The 23,197-nt window shown below is 36.9% G+C and overlaps 1 protein-coding gene across 1 annotated transcript; it reads right to left on the bottom strand.

The window, feature by feature from the left end:
- Positions 1-2,653: 2,653 nt before the first annotated feature.
- On the bottom strand, positions 2,654-5,620 carry tmem230b (transmembrane protein 230b). Its single transcript, XM_084729592.1, has 3 exons — positions 5,238-5,620; positions 2,998-3,120; positions 2,654-2,904 (listed from the first exon to the last, which is right to left on the bottom strand). The coding sequence occupies exons 1-3, from the start codon at positions 5,331-5,333 to the stop codon at positions 2,764-2,766; spliced, it is 360 nt and encodes a 119-aa protein (XP_084585718.1). The 5' UTR covers positions 5,334-5,620; the 3' UTR covers positions 2,654-2,763.
- Positions 5,621-23,197: the final 17,577 nt, after the last annotated feature.

Genomic DNA, 23,197 nt, shown 5'->3' with positions numbered 1-23,197 from the left:
TACCATGTTGTACAAATATTACATTGTTTAATGATAAATTGCTGAGGCAAAATAAGTATATATTCCAGGAACAATACAGTCAGTCTCTGTCTTCTGTAAAACTTCTGTAACTTCTGAACACTTCTTGAAAAGGCAGACATGCACCTATTTGCCAAACTTGAAACCACAAAAATAGGGAGGATTTTGATTTCAAATTCCTGCATTCTGGTGACTTTTGAAGAATGAAAATAACAAGATAATAAATACACTGCACCAGCATTCTTACACTGAATGCATTTAATTCTCAGGAAAGAATACAGAATAATTTGTTCCTCTAGCATGAACTTGTGTAAATCTCTGGTGTAAACTAACATTAATTAGTTTTCTTTCTTTTATTTATTTTTACCCCAGCCCTAAGAGAACTGATATGGCAGATTTTACAAAATGCATGCCCTCGTTCATACTTTCCTTAAGAAAGGAGAACTCATCTTAGTAAGTCTGGTCTGGTGTACCTATATTGTTGTCCTAGTGGAAACAGCAGACTCTTAGTGTCTTATAGAGCTTATACACACTGTGCAGTGTCAGAAACAGGTCGTGATACTGACAAGGGAAAAAAAAAAGGTGTGAAAATACAGGAGAATTGTGATCAGGGAGGAAAAAGGGAGTGGACGATGAAAAACAGGAGTATCCTGGAAAAACAGGGAGGCTTGGCAAGTATGTAGGCAGCCTTCAGAAAGAGTTTCTGAGCTGATGTCGAGTGTTTGATCTACACTGACTAATACCAGGTTGTGTGTGTCTGGAGGCTGACTGAATGGACACATCGGAGACCCAAGAGAAACAAAGACAACACAAACAACTGTCCTTGAAAATGTCTGCTGGTTGCCAAGCGTCTGAAAGGATATAAGTGCAACCTTTACTGCCAATGTGTTTTCGATATTACGACATTATCATGCAAAGCAAACCGGGGAGGTAGCCTTGTCTTTCACTCACACACTTTCAAATGACATAGATATTGATGAGCTGATAGCACAGATTAGAGGAAAGATTAACCAAATGTTTGCGTGTGCACTTCCCTGTTTGACGATGTTTACTCTCACAGGCCAGGTGCACCATATGGAGATCAGAGGATTGGAATTAATCACATGAAATCCCCCAAGAAAGAAACTCTGAACAGTATTAAGAAGAATTAACCAGAGGGGGACTGTAATGTGCAGTGTATTGATCACATTGTGAACAAACCAATAATGGCCTTATTGGTTATATGGACAGTTCACCCCCAAATCAAAAATAAAGAGTTTCCTCTTACTTGTAGTGCTGTTTATACATCTAGATTTTTTTGGTATGAGTTGAAGAGTTTGCAGATATTGGACATAGAGATGTATGTCTTCTCTCAAGTATAACGGGACTAAATGGCACTCTGGTCAAAGCACAAAGAAAAAATACATTTAAAAAATTCAAAACCAGTGTTTCGTTCCAAGAATTATGACCTGGTTACTCAAGATAATCCACAGACAGACAGTGAGCAGTTCCATGTAGGAACTACTTTCTCTCTAGAAGAAAAGCAATTCCTGTAGTTCAAAAAGCAGTTCCTGTACTGCCAAAATTAAAGTAGTTCCTACATGAAAACACAACACGGTCTGTGTATTATCTTCAAAAAGTGATTTTGAATTTTTCAAATGTTTTTTTTCTGGTGCTTTGAGCAGTACAAGCCAAGTGCGAGTCAGTCCCATTATAATGGAGAGAAGGCAGAAATCTCTATGGCTGATGTCTCCTGTAATTTAATGTGATTTGTTGCTTGAAAGGTATCTTTACTTTATTTTATTTTATTTTATTTTGGAAACTTCTCTCTATGTGGATGCACTTGGTGCCATTATTGTTGATCATTTTTGTTTGCTTGCCAAGCTGTGAATAGCTCTTTTTTTTTTTTTAACTATTATTGTAATTTCCTGACAAAGCAGCTACTGTATGTATAAATCAAAATACATAAGTATAAATATATATTTTGTCCAAAAGGAAAAATACTGCGTGCTTTCTGTTTATCGAGGTCATCATCTGACATGTGAGGTTTTTCATGACTTGAATAAATATAGTGGTTAAATTATGCTCATATTTCTTGTGTCTAAATGATTAGGGTTGCTACTAATGGTTATTTTCATTATTGATTTATTCGACGTTTATTTTCAAAATCAATCCATGAATCATTTAGTCTATAAAACGTCAAAAATGTAAAAAAATTCTCATCACAGTTTCCCAAAGTCCAAAGTGACGTCTTCAAATTGCTTCTTTTGGCCAACCAATACTTCAACTTTTCATTTAGTGTCAATATTACAAAAACAAAAGCAGCAAATCCTTGTATTTAAGAAGCTGGGACCAGCAAACATTTGATGTTTTTGCTTGAAAATGACTGAAACAATTAGTTGATTATCACAATACTTAGAAACTAATTTTCTTTCGATCGACTAGTTGTAGCTCTATAGATGATCCAACTATTAAAAATAACATGATATGCTAAAACAGATTCATCAAATTACACTTTTATTAATTTATCAAGCTAACAAAACAGATATACAAATCAAACAATGTCTGATACTGATTTGGCTTTATAACAGCAAGCTGGAATCAACTACCGAGGCGTATAACTCTATCATTATAACGTCTATGCAGGTAATTTACAGTATCTAATCTTATTTTCTGTTAAGATATCAGTGCATTTAAAAGATCACAAGTAGAATAATATGAGTATATGTGAGTGCAGCTAGACTGTGGCTGAAGCTGTGGTGATTGTCAGTCATCAAAGTCTGGGATATCATCGTAGGAGTAGCCGTGGTAACCCTTTGAAGCATAGTAGGCTATTCTCAGGTGGTAAATTCCAGGCAGGAAGACGAGGATCCCGATGATAAGGACGGGCACAGTTCGGTCTGAGTGCTGAAAGACACAAAACATCTCAGTAAGACATAAATGTACTAGAGAGGAATATATTATTGAGAAATACTGTGAAAACTCTTCACAAGTACTCACAGTGACTCCGAAGTATCCAGCCAGAAGGAGGGCGCCGATGATGATTAACAGCGAGCCGATTAAGAAGAGGACTGTAGCCAGAGCTATGGCTTTGTACGGGACTTTGGGTGGGCTCTTTTTGAACTGTGGAGGAGAAGAAATATTTCATTAAAACACTTTTCTCTGACGCAGCAGGCTGTCTGAGTCATGACCTGTTTTCCACTCATGGACGGACCTGGACAGCAGAATTAGTCTGGCTCATGATGTAGCTGAACTTCTTGGAAAAGTGAAACTCTGGCAGAAACTTGATATCAAAGGGAGTTGACTACATGAGCCATGAAACTGTCACGTTACATTACATAAATCTGTTGGTTATACATTGCATACCTTAATAATGTAGTGTACGTTCACCAAACATGTCATTACAAAGTTATTTGTATTGATTTAAAGGCTAAACCCACCAATTTTACACAGAAATATCAATTTACTAGTCATGCAGAATATGATTCAGCCAATGAAAACACTTGTATGTCTCCTATATGGATGAGACAATGATCCTGACGATGTTGTCAGAGTTACCTCAGCTTGGGACCACAAATTTATAATAAAATCCTGTGTTTCTAACTGGGGGCATGGAGTTTAAAAGAAGTGGGAATTGTGTTATGTGTTTTTCGAGCTTGGCCCATAGATGAGAAGGGCTGCGTGTCATTTTTAAAGTTCTCAATGCCAGTTCTGGTACCGATACCTTGGTTTTAACACCAGTTCCTGATCAACTCCTTTTTTCTATAACAAATCCATTTTAACAAAAAAACTACATCACAGTACACTTAGACACTTTAAAGGAAGGACCTGTTCAAATACTTGATGGTAAAAACAAACAAACAATAAACCCTGCCTCTGAGTGTAACACTGTGTGTTTCCTGCATGATTCTACCACATTAGAAAACCAATCACCAGCATGATTATATCCTGGTAAAAGCATGCTGTGTTCTTAAGACAGTAAACTAATCACACTGCTAACTCCATTTTGATAGTCATTTGTGCTTATTACACAACCTTTTACTACAAGCTGAGACACGTAGAAAACAGGTTAGTTTTTAGCTCCACTTCTTACGTTACTTTATGCTGCATGCAAGATTCATTATTAGAAGGTAGGTCAGCTCACTTTAAGTGAATTATTTATTTTATTTATAACGTTAAAATACCCTCTGATCCTGGCAGTCTTTCTAGTGGACAGACTGATAAACAAAACTCCATTAAAAAACAGCTTTTTTTATGGTATATTTATATACATATGTGTGTGTGTGTGTGTGTTTTACAGTAAAAATTTTATTTTATTATCATTAAGGGTCTTTTCTGATTCTCCATCTACAGGCACAATCACCACACAATCATTCATGCATTAACATCATTAACTCATTAACTCAACATTTGACACAGACTTACATGTTTTGACCGGCCGGGCCCTGCAGTTTACCATTTATCCTCTCTGCAGACAGCCTAAAGCCACAGATCTCCTCTCATACAGTCCTTCCTTCTTTCGGTGAATTAATCATTGTTTGAAGTGCAAAATGTGATTGATTTGGCCCTGCCTTTGGCCGTTCTAGTGTTGCAAATAATTGTTTTCATAGTTGATTAATTGGTCAGTTATTTTCTTGATGAACTGATTAATAGTTGTTTGCCTACAAAATGTCAGAAAATGACAAAAAAAAATGTTGGTCAGTGTTTCCTAAAAGCCAAGATGATGTCTTGTTTTGGCCACAACCCAAAATATTCAATTTATTGTCATAGAGCAGTAAAGAAACCTGAAAATATTCAGATTTAAGAAGCTGGAATCAGAAACTTTGGGTTTTTTTTTCTTTAAAAAATTACTCAGTCCATTTAATCGATTTTCAGAATAGTTGGTGATTAGTTTAGAAACTGATTAGTACAATACTAAATCACTACACTGCAACTTTAAAGTTCATTAAATTGTGTTTTAACCCGGGGAGGTCCAGAATCACTGTTATGAAGTTACTTTTAAAAGTGAAGTCAACTATGACCTTCAGTCTAATCATAATAAGGCAATTATTATTGATAAAAACTGAAGATTTAGATCGAATTATCATGTCTGAGGAGCAATGATTGAGTTTGCTTTAACACCCCCTAATAATTACAACCCTGTCCTCATCCAACATAGATCATTTTGATATAATTTAACCAAATGTTTGGCTGTGTAAAGCTTGTAGTGTGTTATTATACCATCACACAGTAGGTCTTACCTGTAAATCAATGTAGCCGTCATCATCAGTGGCTAACCTGGAGTACCTGACTTTACTGTTAGGAATCCCATTGGAAACAACGTTACGAGCTGGCATCTTCGTCAGCTGACGGGAGCTTGTTGTTGTTAAAACAGTTTGTTGTTTTCAGTGTTTCAATGAGACAGAAGCAGCTCAGCTACACATGCATCACACAAACAGCAGCCATGCTAAGTATCACTCACAAGCTGTCGGTGATAAATTTAAGTAAAATATTACAACAGACCTGATGTAAGACGGTTAGTATTTCATGAAAACAGTCTTTAAAATGAAATTACATCGAGGTGTTAGCTGTTTAGTTTCCTCTAACATGGATCTTCCGTGTTTTCGTCTTGGTCTGTAGTGCGCCTGCGCACAGCGAAGCGTCATCAGCGGACACCGAGCACTCAAAACAACAAAACAAAGTAATAATAAAGTGATTTGTTCATTTTAAAAAGTTTCACGCAGTCTTTACAACAAACCAGTTTTACAGAAATACAGAATTGTTCTTTCGGAATTCTGTGTATTTTGTAGAGCTGGCACAAACACGACCGTACAGGTATTTTATGAATGTATTTTTGTTATTTTGTGGGGTTTATGTCTTAAATATGGGAAGAGAGACAGTGTTTTTATTATGAGAAAATTATTTGGATAAATGTCATGTTTTAATTTGAAGTCTTTGAATTATATAGGGCAATTTGTATATTGATAATCATATCTTCTTTTTCATGTTTTCAGTATCACTAATGTGACTCTCTGCTGCTCACTGCTTTATTCTTAAAGTAATAATTTGTTATTATGACAATATGACAAACAAATCTCAAAACAATGCTGTTAATTTTTTTTATTGGGAAAGTTCTTTATTCATAAACAAGTTTTTAAGCTCACAACCCTCTTTGCTGTTAATTTTTTTTTTTAATTTGGTGCTTTGTATTATTATTTAATTTTCAACTTATTATATTACTTATACTATACTATACTTATATTACTTATATTTGGTAATATTATTTTTCTCTCACTACGTTTATTTATTTTTTCATAATTTATTATTTCTTAATATATAGGCCTATTTAATATTTGTTGGTTGTTGTTGTTGTCGTCAGCTTTCTGTATTTTGTTTAATAGATTGTCATGTGCCTGACGTAACATATACTCTTAACTTTTTCCGTTGAATTAAGTTTTGTTGTTGTGTTATAAACTAAAGTTGTCCAGTCTACTTTGGAGATTTGCACCGCTCCATGTTCACCATAAGAGGGAGCTGTCGAGTCTCATTAAAATGACCGGGTCACAGAGAGGATGAGGATTCGTCTCTTTGTGAGGATGTTCATTTCCTGGAGTGTCCTCTCAGGCCAGATTTATAATCACGCTGTATTCTCACAAGATAATGTTTCTGTCGAGGCTGCAGATTTTTTTATATTAAATTTCGTGTAACAGAAGCTGCGACAGACAGATAGCTCTCATCTGAAGGTTGTTTTTTTTTTTAGCCAGAGATGCAGTCTTGTATATCACACTTCACACCCGTGGATGGAAATTTTACGAACCAGAAACTGAGTATTGGCAGAGTACACTAGAACAGGGGTTCTCAAACCATTTCATGTAAGGGACTGCAATGATGAATCCAATAATCGATTAATTGTTGACTATTAAATTAGTCATCAACTATTTTGATAACTGATTAACTGGTTTGAATCTTTTTTTTTTTTTTTTATAAAAATGATCTGATTCCAGCTTCTTAAATAACAGTAACTGAATATGTTTGGGTTCTGGACAAAACAAGATATTGGGCTTTTGGGAAACACTGATTGATAGTTTTCACCATATTCTGACATTTTATAGACCAAAAAACTCATCGATTAATGGTATAAATAATAATCATGGTCGATCATTGATCAAACTGAGATCACTATATATTACAATCAATCCAAACAGATTCTTTCATCATTGTTCCAAAAATGTGGTGAAAGTTAAAATATTCTATTCTTCCTCTTGCTAGCTCCACCTGTAACCCAGGACCCCTGGTGGTCCCTGAATTTGAGTTTGAAAACCACTAGACTAGATGAAAATCACATCTGATTATATCTTCTTTTTTAGTTTTAGTAATTCACTTTTTATTGCTTTTTCGAAACAGGAAATGTCACACCGAAAAAAAAGCAGAAATACCAATCAATCTAATATAATAACAGAAAATAAGAAACAACACTAAAATAAAATAATATTAAAAAAATATCCACAGGGTAAGCATGGCATTACCAAACATATTGCAACATGACATCCACATGAACTGCAACAGAAAGTTTTCACCTGTTCTAGTCTCATAAATACGGGTGATATTGTTGGGTTTGACATGAACACATCAAACATCTTAAGAGAACCAAGTGGGGAAAAGTACTGAAAAATACTTTAATCAGAGATGCCACAATTTCCTATTGCTGCCCATGATAAAAAGTTGATTTATGCATGTCTTCTTGTCTGATGTCCACACAAATGGCTCAGTGGTGTCCACAATCAACCAGAAACCAGTTTTATATGAGGCATGGAGTTGGATGCAGTACAGTGTGTGTGTGCTGCAAAAGGAAATTCTGAACACTTCTATGCATGAGCAGGTCAAAATGACCTTGTGGGTTTGTTTTCTTGCAATATCTTTATAATGAAAAGTTTTAATCATTTCATGTTCCCAGCATTCTTCAGCATTCTTCAAAACTTTGTGGCGCTAACTTGGCCATCATGAATATTTTGAAAGTAATATGAAAATGCTATTTTAAGGGATATTCCGGTGGTTTTGCTTTAAATTTGTGTTAATCTTTGCCAACATTATGAACTGTTATGTACCAAGCCATGCATGAATGGAATTCACTTCCTGGACATATCACATATCATATCATAAAAAATAGTAAAATTCTATTTAAAATGTTATTAAAACAGCATCTTGTGACTTAAGATCTTGAACAGATGTAGGAACTATGATTTTGGTTGTCTAAGTTCAGTCAGTTGGTGGAATCGTGTAAATACAAATATGAGTTGTGTTGATGTGCTTCTCTGGTTGCTGAGTGTCTTTTTAATGTTAGAATTATAAGTAATTCAGGTAGCACACTTTAGAGTCAGATAAGTGGTGGATACTGTGTTAATATAGTTAGTGAATACCATCTATTGAAAATCTATTGTCAGGAGCTTGTCTTCTCTCTCTCTTTATCTGTGTGTGTGTTTGTAGTCTTGTCCTGTATATTTTGTTATGTTATGTGTTATGATGCAAACTGTAATGCATTGCCACAATCTAAAGCTTTTGTGGACCCCAAGAAGAATAGCTGCTGCAGTGGTGTAGCTACTGGGGATCCTGAGAAACAAAACAAAACAAAACAAAATTTATCATTATGTTGATTTAATTTATTATTTTTTGGAAACAAAAAAGTGATACCAGCTTCTGTGTTAGAAACACCTTTGAACCACCCCTTGAATCTCTTAGAACTTTTTATGTAAGGAAACTATTAACGATTAATAAACATTTGTCAGATTTTCTGCTGTAATTTGTATGAGGTTCACCCCTTTTTTATTGCACAAAATGCACAAAATTTTACAATTCTTCTCTGTGTGTGTGTGTGTGTGTGTGTGTGTGTGTGTGTGTGTGTGTGTGTGTGTGTGTGTGTGTGTGTGTGTGTGTGCGCATGAGTGTGTGCATGCATGTGTGACTAGTGGACTGGAACTAATCTCAACCAATCAGCCGAACGACCTACCTACCACCACCACCACCACACCATCTTTTATTACTTTATTATTAGACATTTGTCATAAGGATAACAACCTGACATACACTGGAGGCCGCCTTTCACAAAACATGATAATAATACCTTACATATAATAATACATACAATTATTTCTAACCTAAATCAGCTACTGTTCTCTTAAAATGACACATTAATAAGCCTCTTTGATTTCCATTATTCATTAAATCCACCTTCAGCTGTGTGTGAGAATACTGTGTTATCTCTGCCAGATGTTGCCATCTCTCTGGTCATGCGCTGCAATAACCTGGCCTGTGAACGACTCACCGTGAAATAGACAAAACACACAAAAAAAGATAACATTTGCTGACAGTTCCCCTGAAATGAATAATTAAAGTTGTCATGGTCTTTTTTTCCTTCTTTTTTTCCTTCTTTGTTTCCTTCTTTTTTTCCCCCAAATTGTGTTTTTCACATTCTCCCGCTGGTCTGTGGAAAATTGGACTGTCACATAGACAAATATAGACCCTGCTGTAGGCTGAACTCAGATAGCTGCCTGAACCCTGAAGCTACACAACAGTGGATCATTGTGACGCTGGTTCTCTGGCAGAGTTGTGGACAGTACAGTCAGCGATAAATGTCCACAGGTTGTAAATAATCCAGAAACGCACTGCTGCTTTCAAGAGCAGGAATAATAGAGTAATTGCATATTCCTATTAGATATGCTCGCAGCGTCAATAATATGCTCTTGTTGCCGTTAAAGCACATGTTGGCGAAGAATGAATCTCTAGTGATCATTAGTACACTTGCTGACCTTGACTGCAAGTCACATTGTGGTAGTTTCAGGCCTTACTGTTGCTCTCTAGAGGGTTATAAGCCCTAAAATCATTCATTTGTATTTCGTATTCCTGTTGTTGTTCACAGCATGTAATATGAATCACAGTGAATTATGCTGCATTGTGTGTTCTTTCTTCTTGTTGAATTTTCTGATGCATATTTACGACTGGATCGAAGCTTCTGCAAGACATAATCTCTGTAAATCTACCCTGGATACAACTGGATTTCATCTTTGTTTTAGGGGGATTAAACAAAGGTATTTTTTCTTTTACTGGCCACTTTAAAATGCACCAAAATGTGGAGTGCATTTAGCTTCCATGTATGTCCTCTTCTCCTCTTTTTTCCAGAGGAGAGCCATACTTTCATACATCACTTACTGTGTAGAGGCCTGGGGAATGCATACAAAACCATCACAAATCTGATGTTTATGCTTCAAAAGAGAGCGATATGAATTATAAACAGAGCTCATTATCAGGCACCAACCAACACATTATTCATAAACTCGCGGGCTCTCAAATTTAGAAAATTGCGGGACTTTAAAACTGGACATGTAATGTACAAAGTTTATAATAAGATACTTCCAGACTGTATCCAGAGGTTGTTTCACATCAGAAAGGGTCAGTATGAAGTTAGAGGAATCTGCGTGTTGACAAACACAAAGATTAGAATAAAATGTCAAATGAAGATGTATAGAAATAAATGTGTGGAATAACTTAAAAAAGGAAATGAAAATCACTGAATGGATTTTTTTTTTAATAATCAAAAATATGATTATTAATAAATATAAAACCAGAGTGTACATAAAATGTGATTGGGATCTAACATGGGGTTTTGGGGGTATAGTATAGTGTACATGTATTTTCTTTCTGTTACTTTCTTACCATTTCACTGTTTAAATCTAAAGCGAGCTGACTACAGTAAATGTAAAAAGGGTAGGTAGGCGTAATAAGCGAAGGCTTCAGCCTACACCTTTTTGGTCAGTGTAAAGTTGTTTGGTTTCTATTTTTAATGCTACAGCAATGACTTATTATTGTTCATTTTCTGTTTGTGTACTTGAATCTTGAAGCTGTAAAATGACTGCAACAAACTAAACTGAACTAAATACTAAGTGATTATTTTACTAACTCTGAAATACCAAGTCATTATTTTGACAACTATACTATGATATTAACTTAATATTTTGAGATAACCTTTGAGATACTAACTCATTATTTCTCATTAATATAGTAACTCATTATATTGAGATATAAAGACTTTATCTTGAGACTTTAAGTCATTATTTTGAGTTTCTCATTAAAGTGACTAACAAAATCTTTTTTTTTTAATCATACTGGTTTAAATGGGCTCACATACTAAGCAACCTGAAATAACTGAGACACTTGCAGAAATTTTGCATCGTGCGTGCAATCATCTTTACTGTGCCAGTTACTGACAGTAAATGAAGTAAACTCTGCCCTTTGCTGTATTACGTAGCGATGCCAGTTTTCTTACTCATATCTGACTGTGCTGTGTGTGACTGCATGTTGGCTGCACTCGTCCGGCGACACCGACACTGCGTCACTGGTGCATATTCTTTTGTGAGCCAAATACGTCCCTCTTATCTGTCCCGCTGTCTCCTCACTTGGCTGTTCAATACCTATAATCAAGGTCACTGCACAAGCCGCTTACCCTTCCTCAGTCTGAATTCAGAAACATGGTTTTTAATTTATCTGCGCTTCAGCCTTGAAACAATCTACAACAGGTCAAATCTGCAATTATTTTTACATTCATAAATTCAAAATGAATGGGCTCAGAGTGGGACCACTGATGGAGAGCAATCTGTCTGTGAGTAACCTTGCTGCCCTTTTTTGTTCGTTTTCAGACATTGCTTCATGTTTGTCTGATTTATTTATTTATTTAGTCTTTTTGTGCGTTTTAGCATTTCAATGCGTTTTCCTTTAAAATGTTGCTGTTATGTACCTCTCAATGCAAATAACAACGCTGCTCAAGTGACATCTGGACTTGTGATTAATTAATCAGATGATCGGTAAGACTGTCACCGGTCAGAGGGGGGGCAGAGTATGTTGTCATGTTAGATAATCCCTCCCACTAGACCATAATTCCTGCACAGACGAGCATCAGAACAGCTGGGCACACTGAGCCCTCAGGATGTGTGTGTGCGTGTTTGTAAGTTTGTGTGGTAAGAAGACAGCAGCAGTCACCCCCTTATAACCTCTGGGTATGACACTGAACAGTAAGAGAGCATCATTTAGGCCATAATTAGAGTCCTGCTCAGAGTGGAGTTCTGTCTGCTGAGATAATTAGGTCTGTCTTCATTACAGTGATTGCAGATAGCACCACGACTGGAGCCCAATAAAAGGCTGAACCATTATACCACTTGAACATCATGCAGTTCAGCCTTTTTACTTTTAAACCCACCAGGCTTCAGGAATGATCAAATGTGGCATGTGGGTGGTGCACAGGTGCTGCTGAGCAACAAGCGCTTCAAAATTTGAAATACGCTTGCACAGACTAATATAATTCCTCTATTTTTAAGCTTCTTGAGACACATGTGGAGGACATTAAAAAATGAGCTTATTTGTAGTCTTGAGCTTTGTTTGCATTTGTTCTCACATATTGAATATATGATGAACAGCAATATATATGTAGGAGGAAAGAGCGTTTCTCCCTGTTTTTATTATTAGTCTCTGGAAGCAGCACACCGGTCAGAAATCTTGCTGTCATCTTGCACGCTGACCCCATTTTCTAGAGCTTTATAAACAGTAAGACTGGATTTTATCTTAAGAAATATCTCTTAAGTCAGGAGCTTTTTATCCCAGGACAATGCTGAGAAACTTGTCCATTCTTTAATGAGCTAGACTACTGTAACAAGCTGCTCACAGAGATATCCAAAAAGCACATTGATTAACTGCACTTAGTCCAGAACGCATCTGTTAGAGTTTTAACTAGAAGAAGGAAATTTTACCCTCTGTGCTGAAGTCATTGCGCTGGCTTAATTCCTGTATTTTTTATGCATCTGTTGTTGTGGCTACAACTTTCATGGCTCACTCTCTGTGGAGTACATTGTGTGTCTACCTGGAATCAAATAAATATATTACAAAAAGTTGCTTTGCTTTGCTTATCTAGTTACCCTGGTGGCAATGCTCAATAGATGACAATGCCAGCTGGCTAGTCCACTGCTTTAACTGACATATCTCAACATCTACTGGATGCATTGCCATGAGGGCTTGCGTGGTCCCAAGAAGATTAATCCCACTGATTTTGGTTTTCTTAGGAATTTTCCTCTTGCACCACCAAGATGTTGACATTTGTGCTTCCAGTAAGTCAAAGTTTTCATTTGATCAGTGAAATGGATGGCGCAAAGTTTTGTTCTCAGATTCATGGTTCCCAGATAATGCATCCTAATTACTCCGATGATCCCTTTACTTGATTTGTGGTTTTAAATGAAATGTTTTAACAACTGTTGGATGGACTGTTGTTTGTGCATGGTCCACAGAGGATGAATTCTGCTGACTTTAGTGATTCCCTGACTTTTCTTCTACACCACTTGACATTTGTGATTTTAAGTGAAATGTGAATGGATGAATGGATTCATTTCATTTATTATTATACAGGAAAAAATTAAATGTAACATAACAGATGTTAAAATGTGCTACAGTAAAGCTGGCCTGACTCAGTTAAAACTGGTCTATTATAGCAGGTTCTTGTTCTGCAGCACATAAAAGACAAAATCACAACGTGCAAAACAGAAACAAAAACAACAAGAAGACTCTCAAAGAGACACTCAAAGAGGAGAGGACTTAAGTGAAGTGGGTGAATCAGTGGTTGCAGGTGTGTCCTCCCATCAGACATTATTTATATGCCCGTTTGAAATGTGTAACAGAGGTTGTTGCTCTTGGGCCTGTAAATTATGGGATCTCATTCCAGATTGTGGTACATGTGTGAACATCTTTGCATTTGTAAGCCAGTGGTAGAATAAACGCATGTAAGACTGATCACGTGACGCATTCCTGTCTCATGTTGTGTCTTGTAAGTAGTGCAGTAAGTGTTGGAGGGACATTTTTGTTTTGCATGGTCTTCTGAGTATGAATCTAACTGATTCCCTGACTTTTCCTGTTATGCCTACAGTGGGCCAAAGTTTTCACTTATCCAGTGAAACATCTCCACATCTGAATGGATTGGATCAAAAAATCTGGTATAGACGTTCATTGTTCCCAGATGATGATTCCTTGACTTTACCTCTTACACCAGCATCATTTCAACAGTTGTAGTTTTAAATGAAATTAATGTCTTGACAGCTATTGGATGGATTGTCATGATGTTTTGTATTGTCACCATATTCATGTGACATCCATATTTGTCTGACCCAGGCAGCTCAATTGCTCTTATCTAAAGGATAATGTTGTACCGCTGTGCACCACGTTGCAAATCATATGCCATGAAATTTGTTTCCAAGATTATGAATCCAAATGCCTATGACAATCCCTTGACTTTTTCTCTTACACCACTTTTATGCTGACATTTGTGGTTTTAAATTAAACATTGGTTTAAACTGTTGGTTGGATTGGCATGACTGTTTGCATGGTCTTCAGCAGAAGAATCCCATTGATCACCTGACTTTTCCTTTAATGCTTCCAATTGCTCACAATTTTACAATTTTATTTTCTTCCCAGATTGATAGTTCCCAGATGATGAATCCTAATTCCACTGACATTGCCTTGACTTTTCCTCTTGTACCATGATAATGTTGACATTTGTAGTTTTAAGTGAAATGTCTTAAAAACTGTTGGATGGATTGGCATGATATTTTGCATGGTCTTCAGAGGATCAATCCCTCTCATGTTATTCACCACTGACTTTTCCACTAATGCATGCAGCAGGTTAGTTTTCTTCTTCTTCTTCTTTTTTTTTTTTTAATTGACTAAATCCTAATGATTGTGGATGACTTTGGTGATCCCCTCAGTTTTCCTCTTGCACCACTGTGATGTTGTCATCTGCAGTTTTAAGTGAAATATTTCAAGGAATGAAGCTCTGTACTTTTGCATGTTTGGGTCTGTTCATAATTTCCTTGCTGCTATTGTCTGGCGCTGTCAATTGTGATATCAGCTATTCTCATCAGCTGCTCACTTCTGTCCAACAGTATAATGACACATCTTCACTTTGGCCATTCTTTTTTCATTGATTTTGATTCTCAAAAAGAAAATAACAAAATCAGCTTGGTACCATAAACAGAATATTTGCATAATAGTCTAAGAAACCAGACACAGCGCTAGTCACCAGAGCACAGGAGTATTAAACAATGGAGTTGTGCATGAGCAAAACAATCCCCCAGTTCAGACAATTATCTTCATGCATCCTGCACTTAATTCTTAGAAGATTCAGTGGTTGCTTCCATTTTCTTACAAAAAGATGAGTTCTCCCACCAATATATCTCAGCTTCTCTAAAGTGACAACATCTGATAGTAGAGATTTCCACAATTGAACAGAAGAATCATCTCCATCCCAGTTCATCATCATCGTTTTTCTAGCCAACATTAAGAGAAATTCAACAGCTTCTTTCTACACCCTCAAAGAATCTGCATTGCTTATAAGCACAAAATGAGTGTATACTTTATTTATTTATTTATTTACATATTGCTTTCTAGAATAAATGAATTTCTTTGCAATAATCATTTAAAATGTAATACAGGCTACAGAGATGGGTACCCTCAGTTTAATGTTGCACCCTCAGTGCAGGCAAGTAGGCCATGCATCTGGGATGTTCTAATGTACCTCACCTCACACTAGATGAGACAAACAAATCATCATGGGGTGTAAGTATTTACCTTCTATTCAGACCGTGACTTACTGACTCACAGGCGTTTACCAAGTGAAATGTGGCCAATTTGATGCACCGGAACTTAACTTACATCACCAACAAATGTGTTTGCAAACAGTGTGAGGGCCGTCACAGTCACACAGTTTAGTAAGTTGATGTTACACAACAGCATTTGCACTGCAGTGTGTTTCAAAGATAAAATATGAGCTACTTTTGCTAAAACCAAAGTTGGAAAAGTGGTAACAATGAGCCCTGGTAATCAGATGTCTCCTTTATAAAAAAAAAAAGCACAATATTGAGTTACAACCGACCAGTCTGATGTGTGTACAGACTGGATGAGACTTGCTAGGGTGTGTGTGTGGGAGATTTACCCCTCTCTACTTTTGATATCCCCCCTTGGTCATTCATGTTTTATCGCCAGTGGGGATACATGTTATCCCTGCTTCTGGTTAGAGTGAATAAATTAAATAGATTTCATATTCCCTCCAGTAGATGGCGCAAGTTCATAAACCATACTAACTATTTTAACAATGCGTTAAGGCCCCTCACACATGATCAGCGTTAACAACGCTTTGCGCTGGCTGTCCCATTGTTTTCCTATGGAAAACATTCAAATTATTTAAAACTTTGAAGGCATTTGTCACTGACCTTTCAAAGCACAGCCAATGAAATAATAGCTGTATTTGATGACAGAGCCAGGAACAACCATAGATACATGGAAGTGGCACAAGCAAAGGAGGGAAAGACTGATGGTCAAGTCTTGAAGGGAACTCCAGTCTTAAGGAAGATCTCAAGAGAGTTACCATTATAACGTTTGTATGTCACAATGAAGGAACAACGCGCACAAATCTCACATATCAAGTTTTTCCTAACAGACATGACCAAAGGAAAGTGTTTCAGGGTTCCCTGCACTCTATAACACATCATTTTAATCTGGAACCCTTTCTGGGTGCAGGTCCATTGTTTGTTGCTGTCTTTCTCTCTTTGCCTTTAGTATGCTAATGATGCTGTTATGCAGACCCCTCTGCTCCCTCATCACCAGTCTTCACAGATTCTTCATCAGCTTCATCAGCTTCATCATTCCATCAACCTCATCGGTCCCAGCAGAGTCATCAGCCACCACCACCAGTGTCTGGACTCTGTGGGGGATTTATCTCGCTGATGCTCAGGGCAGACACCCCTCAATTACAAAATCTCCCTGTGGAGTTGAAGTGCCAAAGACTTTCTGTCAAGTCTAATTATCACATATCATCTGTATAATAAACAATTATCTTTACTTCATTCCCCTGTCCCTCTTGATTGCACTGTCACTACCACAAAATTTTGTGAACATATTCATGCTCCCACCATGATAAATCGTAACGATTCTAGTGCTCCCCTGTCTAGTGCATGGCTCTTCAACAGGGGGTCCATGGCCCAGGGTGAAGGGTTCACAGATGAAGGCAGAACTGTAATGTACTGTGATGTTCCTCTTTTCCATTTTTAAGACAAAATAATGGTGAAATTTCCACCAAGTGAAGCATTTTTTTCACTAGACCATGACAATGAACTGACTGTGACATTAGCTGGTTTCATGAAGACCAGAGTGTGTACTACATAGAAATGATAAAATGTACAAAATTCTAAAATATATTATAAAATTGTAATTCCTGCTAATAATCCCAGTTTTTACAAAATGTATCTGTGATCTGTGATTCTTTTTTTTTTCACTGTAATGGAATACAATTGCCTGTTTATTTATTTATTTAATGTGTATTTGTATAGGGACAAATATGTAGCATAAATCAATGCCACACACTGTAGCATTTATACCCTAAGCTAATTTGCAATTCCTGTCCCTAGCTGGGCATTAAGATGCAAAGTACAAACAACGAAAAGTACAGAACAATACAAACTACAAACTACAAAACATAATTAGAACCATAGAATAGGAAGCACCAAATTATCCATGATTACATAACTGACTCCTCTTCAAAAACAAAAATGGGTAAAAAAAAAAAAAAAAAAAAAAAAAAAATCAGGATCCAGTTTGAGTTCTATGGGTAAAGAATTCCACATGTTAATTTCACGGACAGAAAAAGCTGTTTGTCTAAATGAAGATTTACACAAGGGAAGCTTACAATTCCCATTGATTTTCTTTTTGTGTCCTAATCATGTAATCCTGTAACATGTAATGCCCAGAGCCTGATAAGGTTTTAGATATCTGGATTGTACAAGATACAGTAATATGTCTTGTAATTCTTTCTACACCTACTGATCAGTCAAAGGTTTTTGTTTTTTTTTCCTCTTCCATCTGCATTTCAGTTGGGAGGATCAGGTTAGCTGTGTTTGTGTGTGGGTGGACAGCTGACTGCTGCAGGACACTCTACATGAGGAGCTTCATCAGCAGTGATGAAGTCTATCACCTTTATTTCACAATGTCAGCTCAGTTTTTTCCTTCGGTTTATGAAAAAAGACCAACCGCAGGATGAGTGACTTTGAGACTATGACACATAAAGTAGCTGTTTCCACTTTGAATTTTCCTGAGAGACAGAATGGATTTTATATACAGAAACATTTCACAGTTACACAAACAAATCAGTGCCCTGCAGCTTGATGTTAGCTGTTTGCCTTTACTTGCTCTAATGATTGAAATCAGTGCCTGTTACTGTCTTTTTTCTTTTTAGGATTTTGTCAAAGTCAGAACCAGGAAGGTGGAAATCTCTTGATATGCAATTAAGGTGAATGTCAGTGTAAATGCCAACATTAGTGCGAATGCTTGGCTCAGGTTTGTTGCCTCCATGACGGGGGAAACGTTTCTTCCAGTGCAGAGATATTGATTTCAGTATCTTTCAAACTCAGCAGCCCGCCTCGCTGCATGGGCGGCTCAGACAGGTAATTGCTTTTCCAACAGGTCTGAGATAGCATGATAGAGCTTAACAAGATGCAAATACAGAGCACAAAGGAAACATATGAGCATCATTTCACCACCTGATGATTTTTGTCATTTTTCCAAGCTTTGGATTGTTTTTTAATGCAAATATAATTACTATAATTGATGTGTGTTTGTTGCTGTAAATACATATTTAGAGAGTGGTCTGTCTGTGTCAGTGTGAGACAGTCATGCATGCACAATAATGAGACATAATGTCTGTAAATGTTATGATAATTGCAACCTAAATTGCTGTGAAAATTGTCCTGTCAATTTTAAAGATGCTCCATTTGTGACATTTGCTTTTACAAAATGAACAATTCATTGTGCATACAAACCATATGTGTCACACATGCTGCTTTTTGCAGATGTAATCATACTTTTACAGAGTTCAGAAGTGTACTTGTAATTTTGCTTTTGATGAAGTACACTTGTCCCCAGGATATAACAGCAGGCACAAAGACAGAGTGTTGCACGATGAAAGTCTCATCATTCACTGAGCCGAGAAGCTGTATTTTAAATGGTCAAGTGTTTTCTTCACAGATGAGTTCAACATCTCTCAGTGTGAGGCTGCAGCAGCCCCAGGTAACACATTCATATCTGGACCCAACTGGAAAACAAAGAATGAACCAACTGGAAAAACAGAGGATTTGTCCACGGTGGGAAAAATCACTGCAAAACAAATCAATGTACTGTTTCTATTCATAGGTGTATTAATGCACCTGCTTAAAGTTCATCTCTTCCCCATAGTTTATTTGAAAAGAAAGAGAAAAAATGTGCCAGCACAGGCATTCAATAATAGAGTCCCTGGTGAAACTGCAATGCAGATAAATTGCAATTGACTTGTGCGCCTCAGGCATTAACATATGTGTATTGACTGAGCTGTGCAACAGATAGACCCGAGCGTCTTATAGGCTATACATACTGCATATGTTGTGCTTATGCATAAATGCATAAAGGGACAGTTCACCCCAAAATCAAAAATGCATATTTTCCTATGGACTGTGGTGCTATTTATCCATCTAGAAAGTTTTGGTGTGAGTTACAGGATTTCTGAGATATCGACCGCAGAGATGTCTGCCCTCTCTCCAATATGATGGGATTAAATGACACTGGCTTGTCATGCTCAAAGCACCAAAAAAAAAAAAAAAAAAACATTAGAAAAATTCCAAACAAGTGTCTCTTTCCAAAAATCATGACCTGGTTACTCAAGATAATCCACAGACTGTCATGCCCACAGCCTCTACTAACAGAAGTCTGTGTGTGTGTGTGTGTGTGTGTGTGTGTGTGTGTGTGTGTGTGTGTCTGCGTGCTTGATTGCAGGAGTGGGATCAGGTGTACAGGTGTCAGAGGCCAAGCTGCATCTCATCACAATCAACCTGCTATATATATATACTGGTCCTCAAATCCACCACACTGCCAGATCCTGGACTCTGTGTGCTCAGTCACTGCTTACCTGACACTTGCCTCTGACCCACTCCCACGCCTGCTCCTCCTGAAATCAGCTTTGGATCTACATTCAGCATTCAAGATCTCTGGACCCCCTCTGCCTGGCTTCCCTGCTCCTTCCCCTAGCTCACAGTTCAGACCCTGCTCCCCCTGCTCTGCTCCGTACCCTGCCCAGCTTTGCTCCATAAACTAGCTCAAGGATCAGCCCCTGCCCCCCCGTCCCTGCTAGAGACTCCTTCATTCATTTCAATACTGTGACAATAAATCCATTTTCTTGCATTAATTCCCTGCCTCAGTTCTGTGTCCTGCACTTGGGTACGATTCAGTGGCTCCCCATAACACAGACCCTGATGTGAGCAGTTTCCTGTAAGAGCTTTCTTTCTGCAGTAGAATCTACCAGAACTACTTTGGGATCTACTGGAACAAGTTATCAGGTAGAGATTTTTTGGAAAGGACTGGTTTTTCAAATGTATGTTTTGGTGCTTTGAGCATCACAAGTCATGGTCCATCTAGTACCAGTATATTGCAAAGAAGACACAGCTCTACGGCCAATATCTCCAAAACTCTGGAACTCGCACCAAAACAATCTAAATGGATAAATAGTACTAAAGGCCAGGGGGAAAATATGTTTTCTTGTCCCTTTAATTCTTTACAAAATTTAAAGACACTGAGAACTATATGTAACACCAAATAGAAACAGTTATTTAGTATATTTTAGTATAATACTTATTAGTACTACTTATTACGTAGACCCATAAAATATAATACAATCTAATACAACTGTTCAGTCAAACTTTATTCTGCAGTACACTAATAAGACATAACAAGTCTTAATTTGTCTCAAATTATACATAAAAATGAAATATATTCTTTTTAGACTTTATCAGAGGGTAAATTAGGGACACATTACGACAGAATTGCACTGTAAATGGAAGTGAAATCACAAAACTGCCACTTGAGGCACATCATCAGCTGGTCCCATCAGAGAGCTATGCCTACTTCTGTGATCTGTGTGTATGTTATCTGCCCTCTGTATTACAATAACTCTGTGCATAGACAAAATATTTATCTGCCTCTACAATTTGACCTTTTCTCAGTAGACCTGATTTACATGTACTTTTTAAATAAGAAAGTAGTGGATATGTGATTTCACTTTAGTTTACAGTACAGTTCTGTTTTTAATGCATCCCTCATTACATCTAAAAAAAAAGTCCATTAAGGTTCTAACAATGGGAAATACTCCACTTTACTCCACTCCACTTTATTTTATAGTACAGTTCTGTTGTATTATCCTAATTACCCTCTAATGACGTCTAATACTGTCTAATAAAGAGTACATTATGTTTTGTCTAATTTGATACAAACTGTGTCTTGTTATATCTCATTAGTGTACTGTAAAACAAACACAAATATGAAAACTTAATTGTCCAAAATGTGGAAATTTGCCTTCAGTTGCACCATAAAACATGTCCTAAAAATACAAAATGCAGTACATATGACAGTGCATCATCTCCACTTACACGATCATAAAAATACAACTCACACTACCTGAGTCTGCACTATACTTAACATCACATTAATCTACTGCAGCAACGTCAGTGGCACCACCCTGTAGACTGGTCTACTGCACCCTAATTTCATTAATTACCTTGACAGCACTTGGGACAAAGGATTTCTTGTAGGTATTTCTATTTGCCTCCTGTGATCTATAACAATTCTCTGAGGGTTAAAGTTTAAATTCACTGTACAGCAGATGAGAGGGGTCATTAATGTTTGTATCAAGCCATGACCATTGTTTTCTGCAGCTTGGGTCTCCTCTCAGAGTTGAGATTGTCAAACCACATGAACCTTTTTAAAAGACAGGTTGCTTTCCACTGGACTCTTATACACAATTTCCAGGATATTTCAGCTCACTCCAAAATTACCCATTTTGTGTAGCAAGTGGAGACATTGTGTACATTTCTTATAGTATTATAGTCAGTATTTCTTTGAAGCTGAGACTGCTGTCGATGTTTGTATCAAGGTATTTAAAATCACTGACCATCTCAGCCATTTGCCCATTAATCATTATTAGCTGCATCGAACCTTTGCTGGGTTGTATGATGAGCTCTGTAGTCTTACTGACATTTATTTCTAAAGAGCTTGTTAAACACCAGTTCTTGCAATATGTAGCAATTGCATGTGCAAAAACGAGGACTGCAGTCATACACTGTATATTTATTAGCTTTTAATTCTATTTTATATCCAGCCTATGGTTGAAACAGTTGTCTTGACAATAACAAACAATAATGAGTCCTACACTGTAAGTTGAACAGCTGTTTATAACTGTTAGTTGTCTGTCAATGTAAAGTTAAGCCTGTTATCCTGAAAACAAAAGCCTATGGCTACAAAAATACACACTCTGCTCAGTGGCTGCCTGTCTCACTGGAGCCAGACTCCATTAACATATTGCTCAATTTAAACATCTTCTCCTTCTGCAAGATTATTAATGATTTCTTACGGCTATAAACAGATACTAATTTTGAAGAACATTTGGTGTTAATTTGAACTATACCTAACATGAAACAGTCAAAAACATGTCATTCTTGCTCAGAATTAAAATTTAAAGAACAGAAGAACTGTCGTTTCAGGGTTGTTGTCAAAGAAGCAAGTATTTCAGCTGAACATGTTTTCTTGATCTCTGATGACGTATCGTGTCATTTTATGATTATTACAGTAAATATATCACAGATTTCTCCTTTAACTTCCTTTTTCAGTTTTGCTATATTTTCATGAACTTAAGTTATTTAATTTTCATCGAATTAATTCAGTTTTCTGATCAGTTCCTGGGGGGTTTCTGCTGCAGATGGCTGGCTATTCAGCAAAAGGAATTCCAGCTTCTGCAGACCTGCTTAAATAGTGTTGATTGCCAACTGGACTGCTCCATGTTCCTCCATTTAGGCTGGAGAAATTTAATGTTTACTGCAGGATGCATGATATATAGACATGGTGTATAGATATAAGTGCCAGTCAAAATTTTGGACACATTTTCCCATTTACTTGGATAAGAAATTGTGTCTAAACTTTTGACTGGTATATAGATATATACAGGCTATAGACTGGCTAAGATAACAATTTGCAACATCATATTAGATTGCACAGTGCAGGAAACAACGGTCACCATCAACTACTATTATTTTTTCTTTCTGCTGATAAAATACTGGGAAACACAGCAGAG

This window comes from Lutjanus erythropterus, chromosome 10 (assembly GCF_056507025.1).
Source record: "Lutjanus erythropterus isolate fLutEry1 chromosome 10, fLutEry1.hap2, whole genome shotgun sequence".
NCBI lineage: Eukaryota > Metazoa > Chordata > Actinopteri > Lutjaniformes > Lutjanidae > Lutjanus > Lutjanus erythropterus.
The sequence above is the reverse complement of the archived record's forward strand: the minus strand, read 5'-3'. Positions and strand labels throughout refer to the sequence as shown.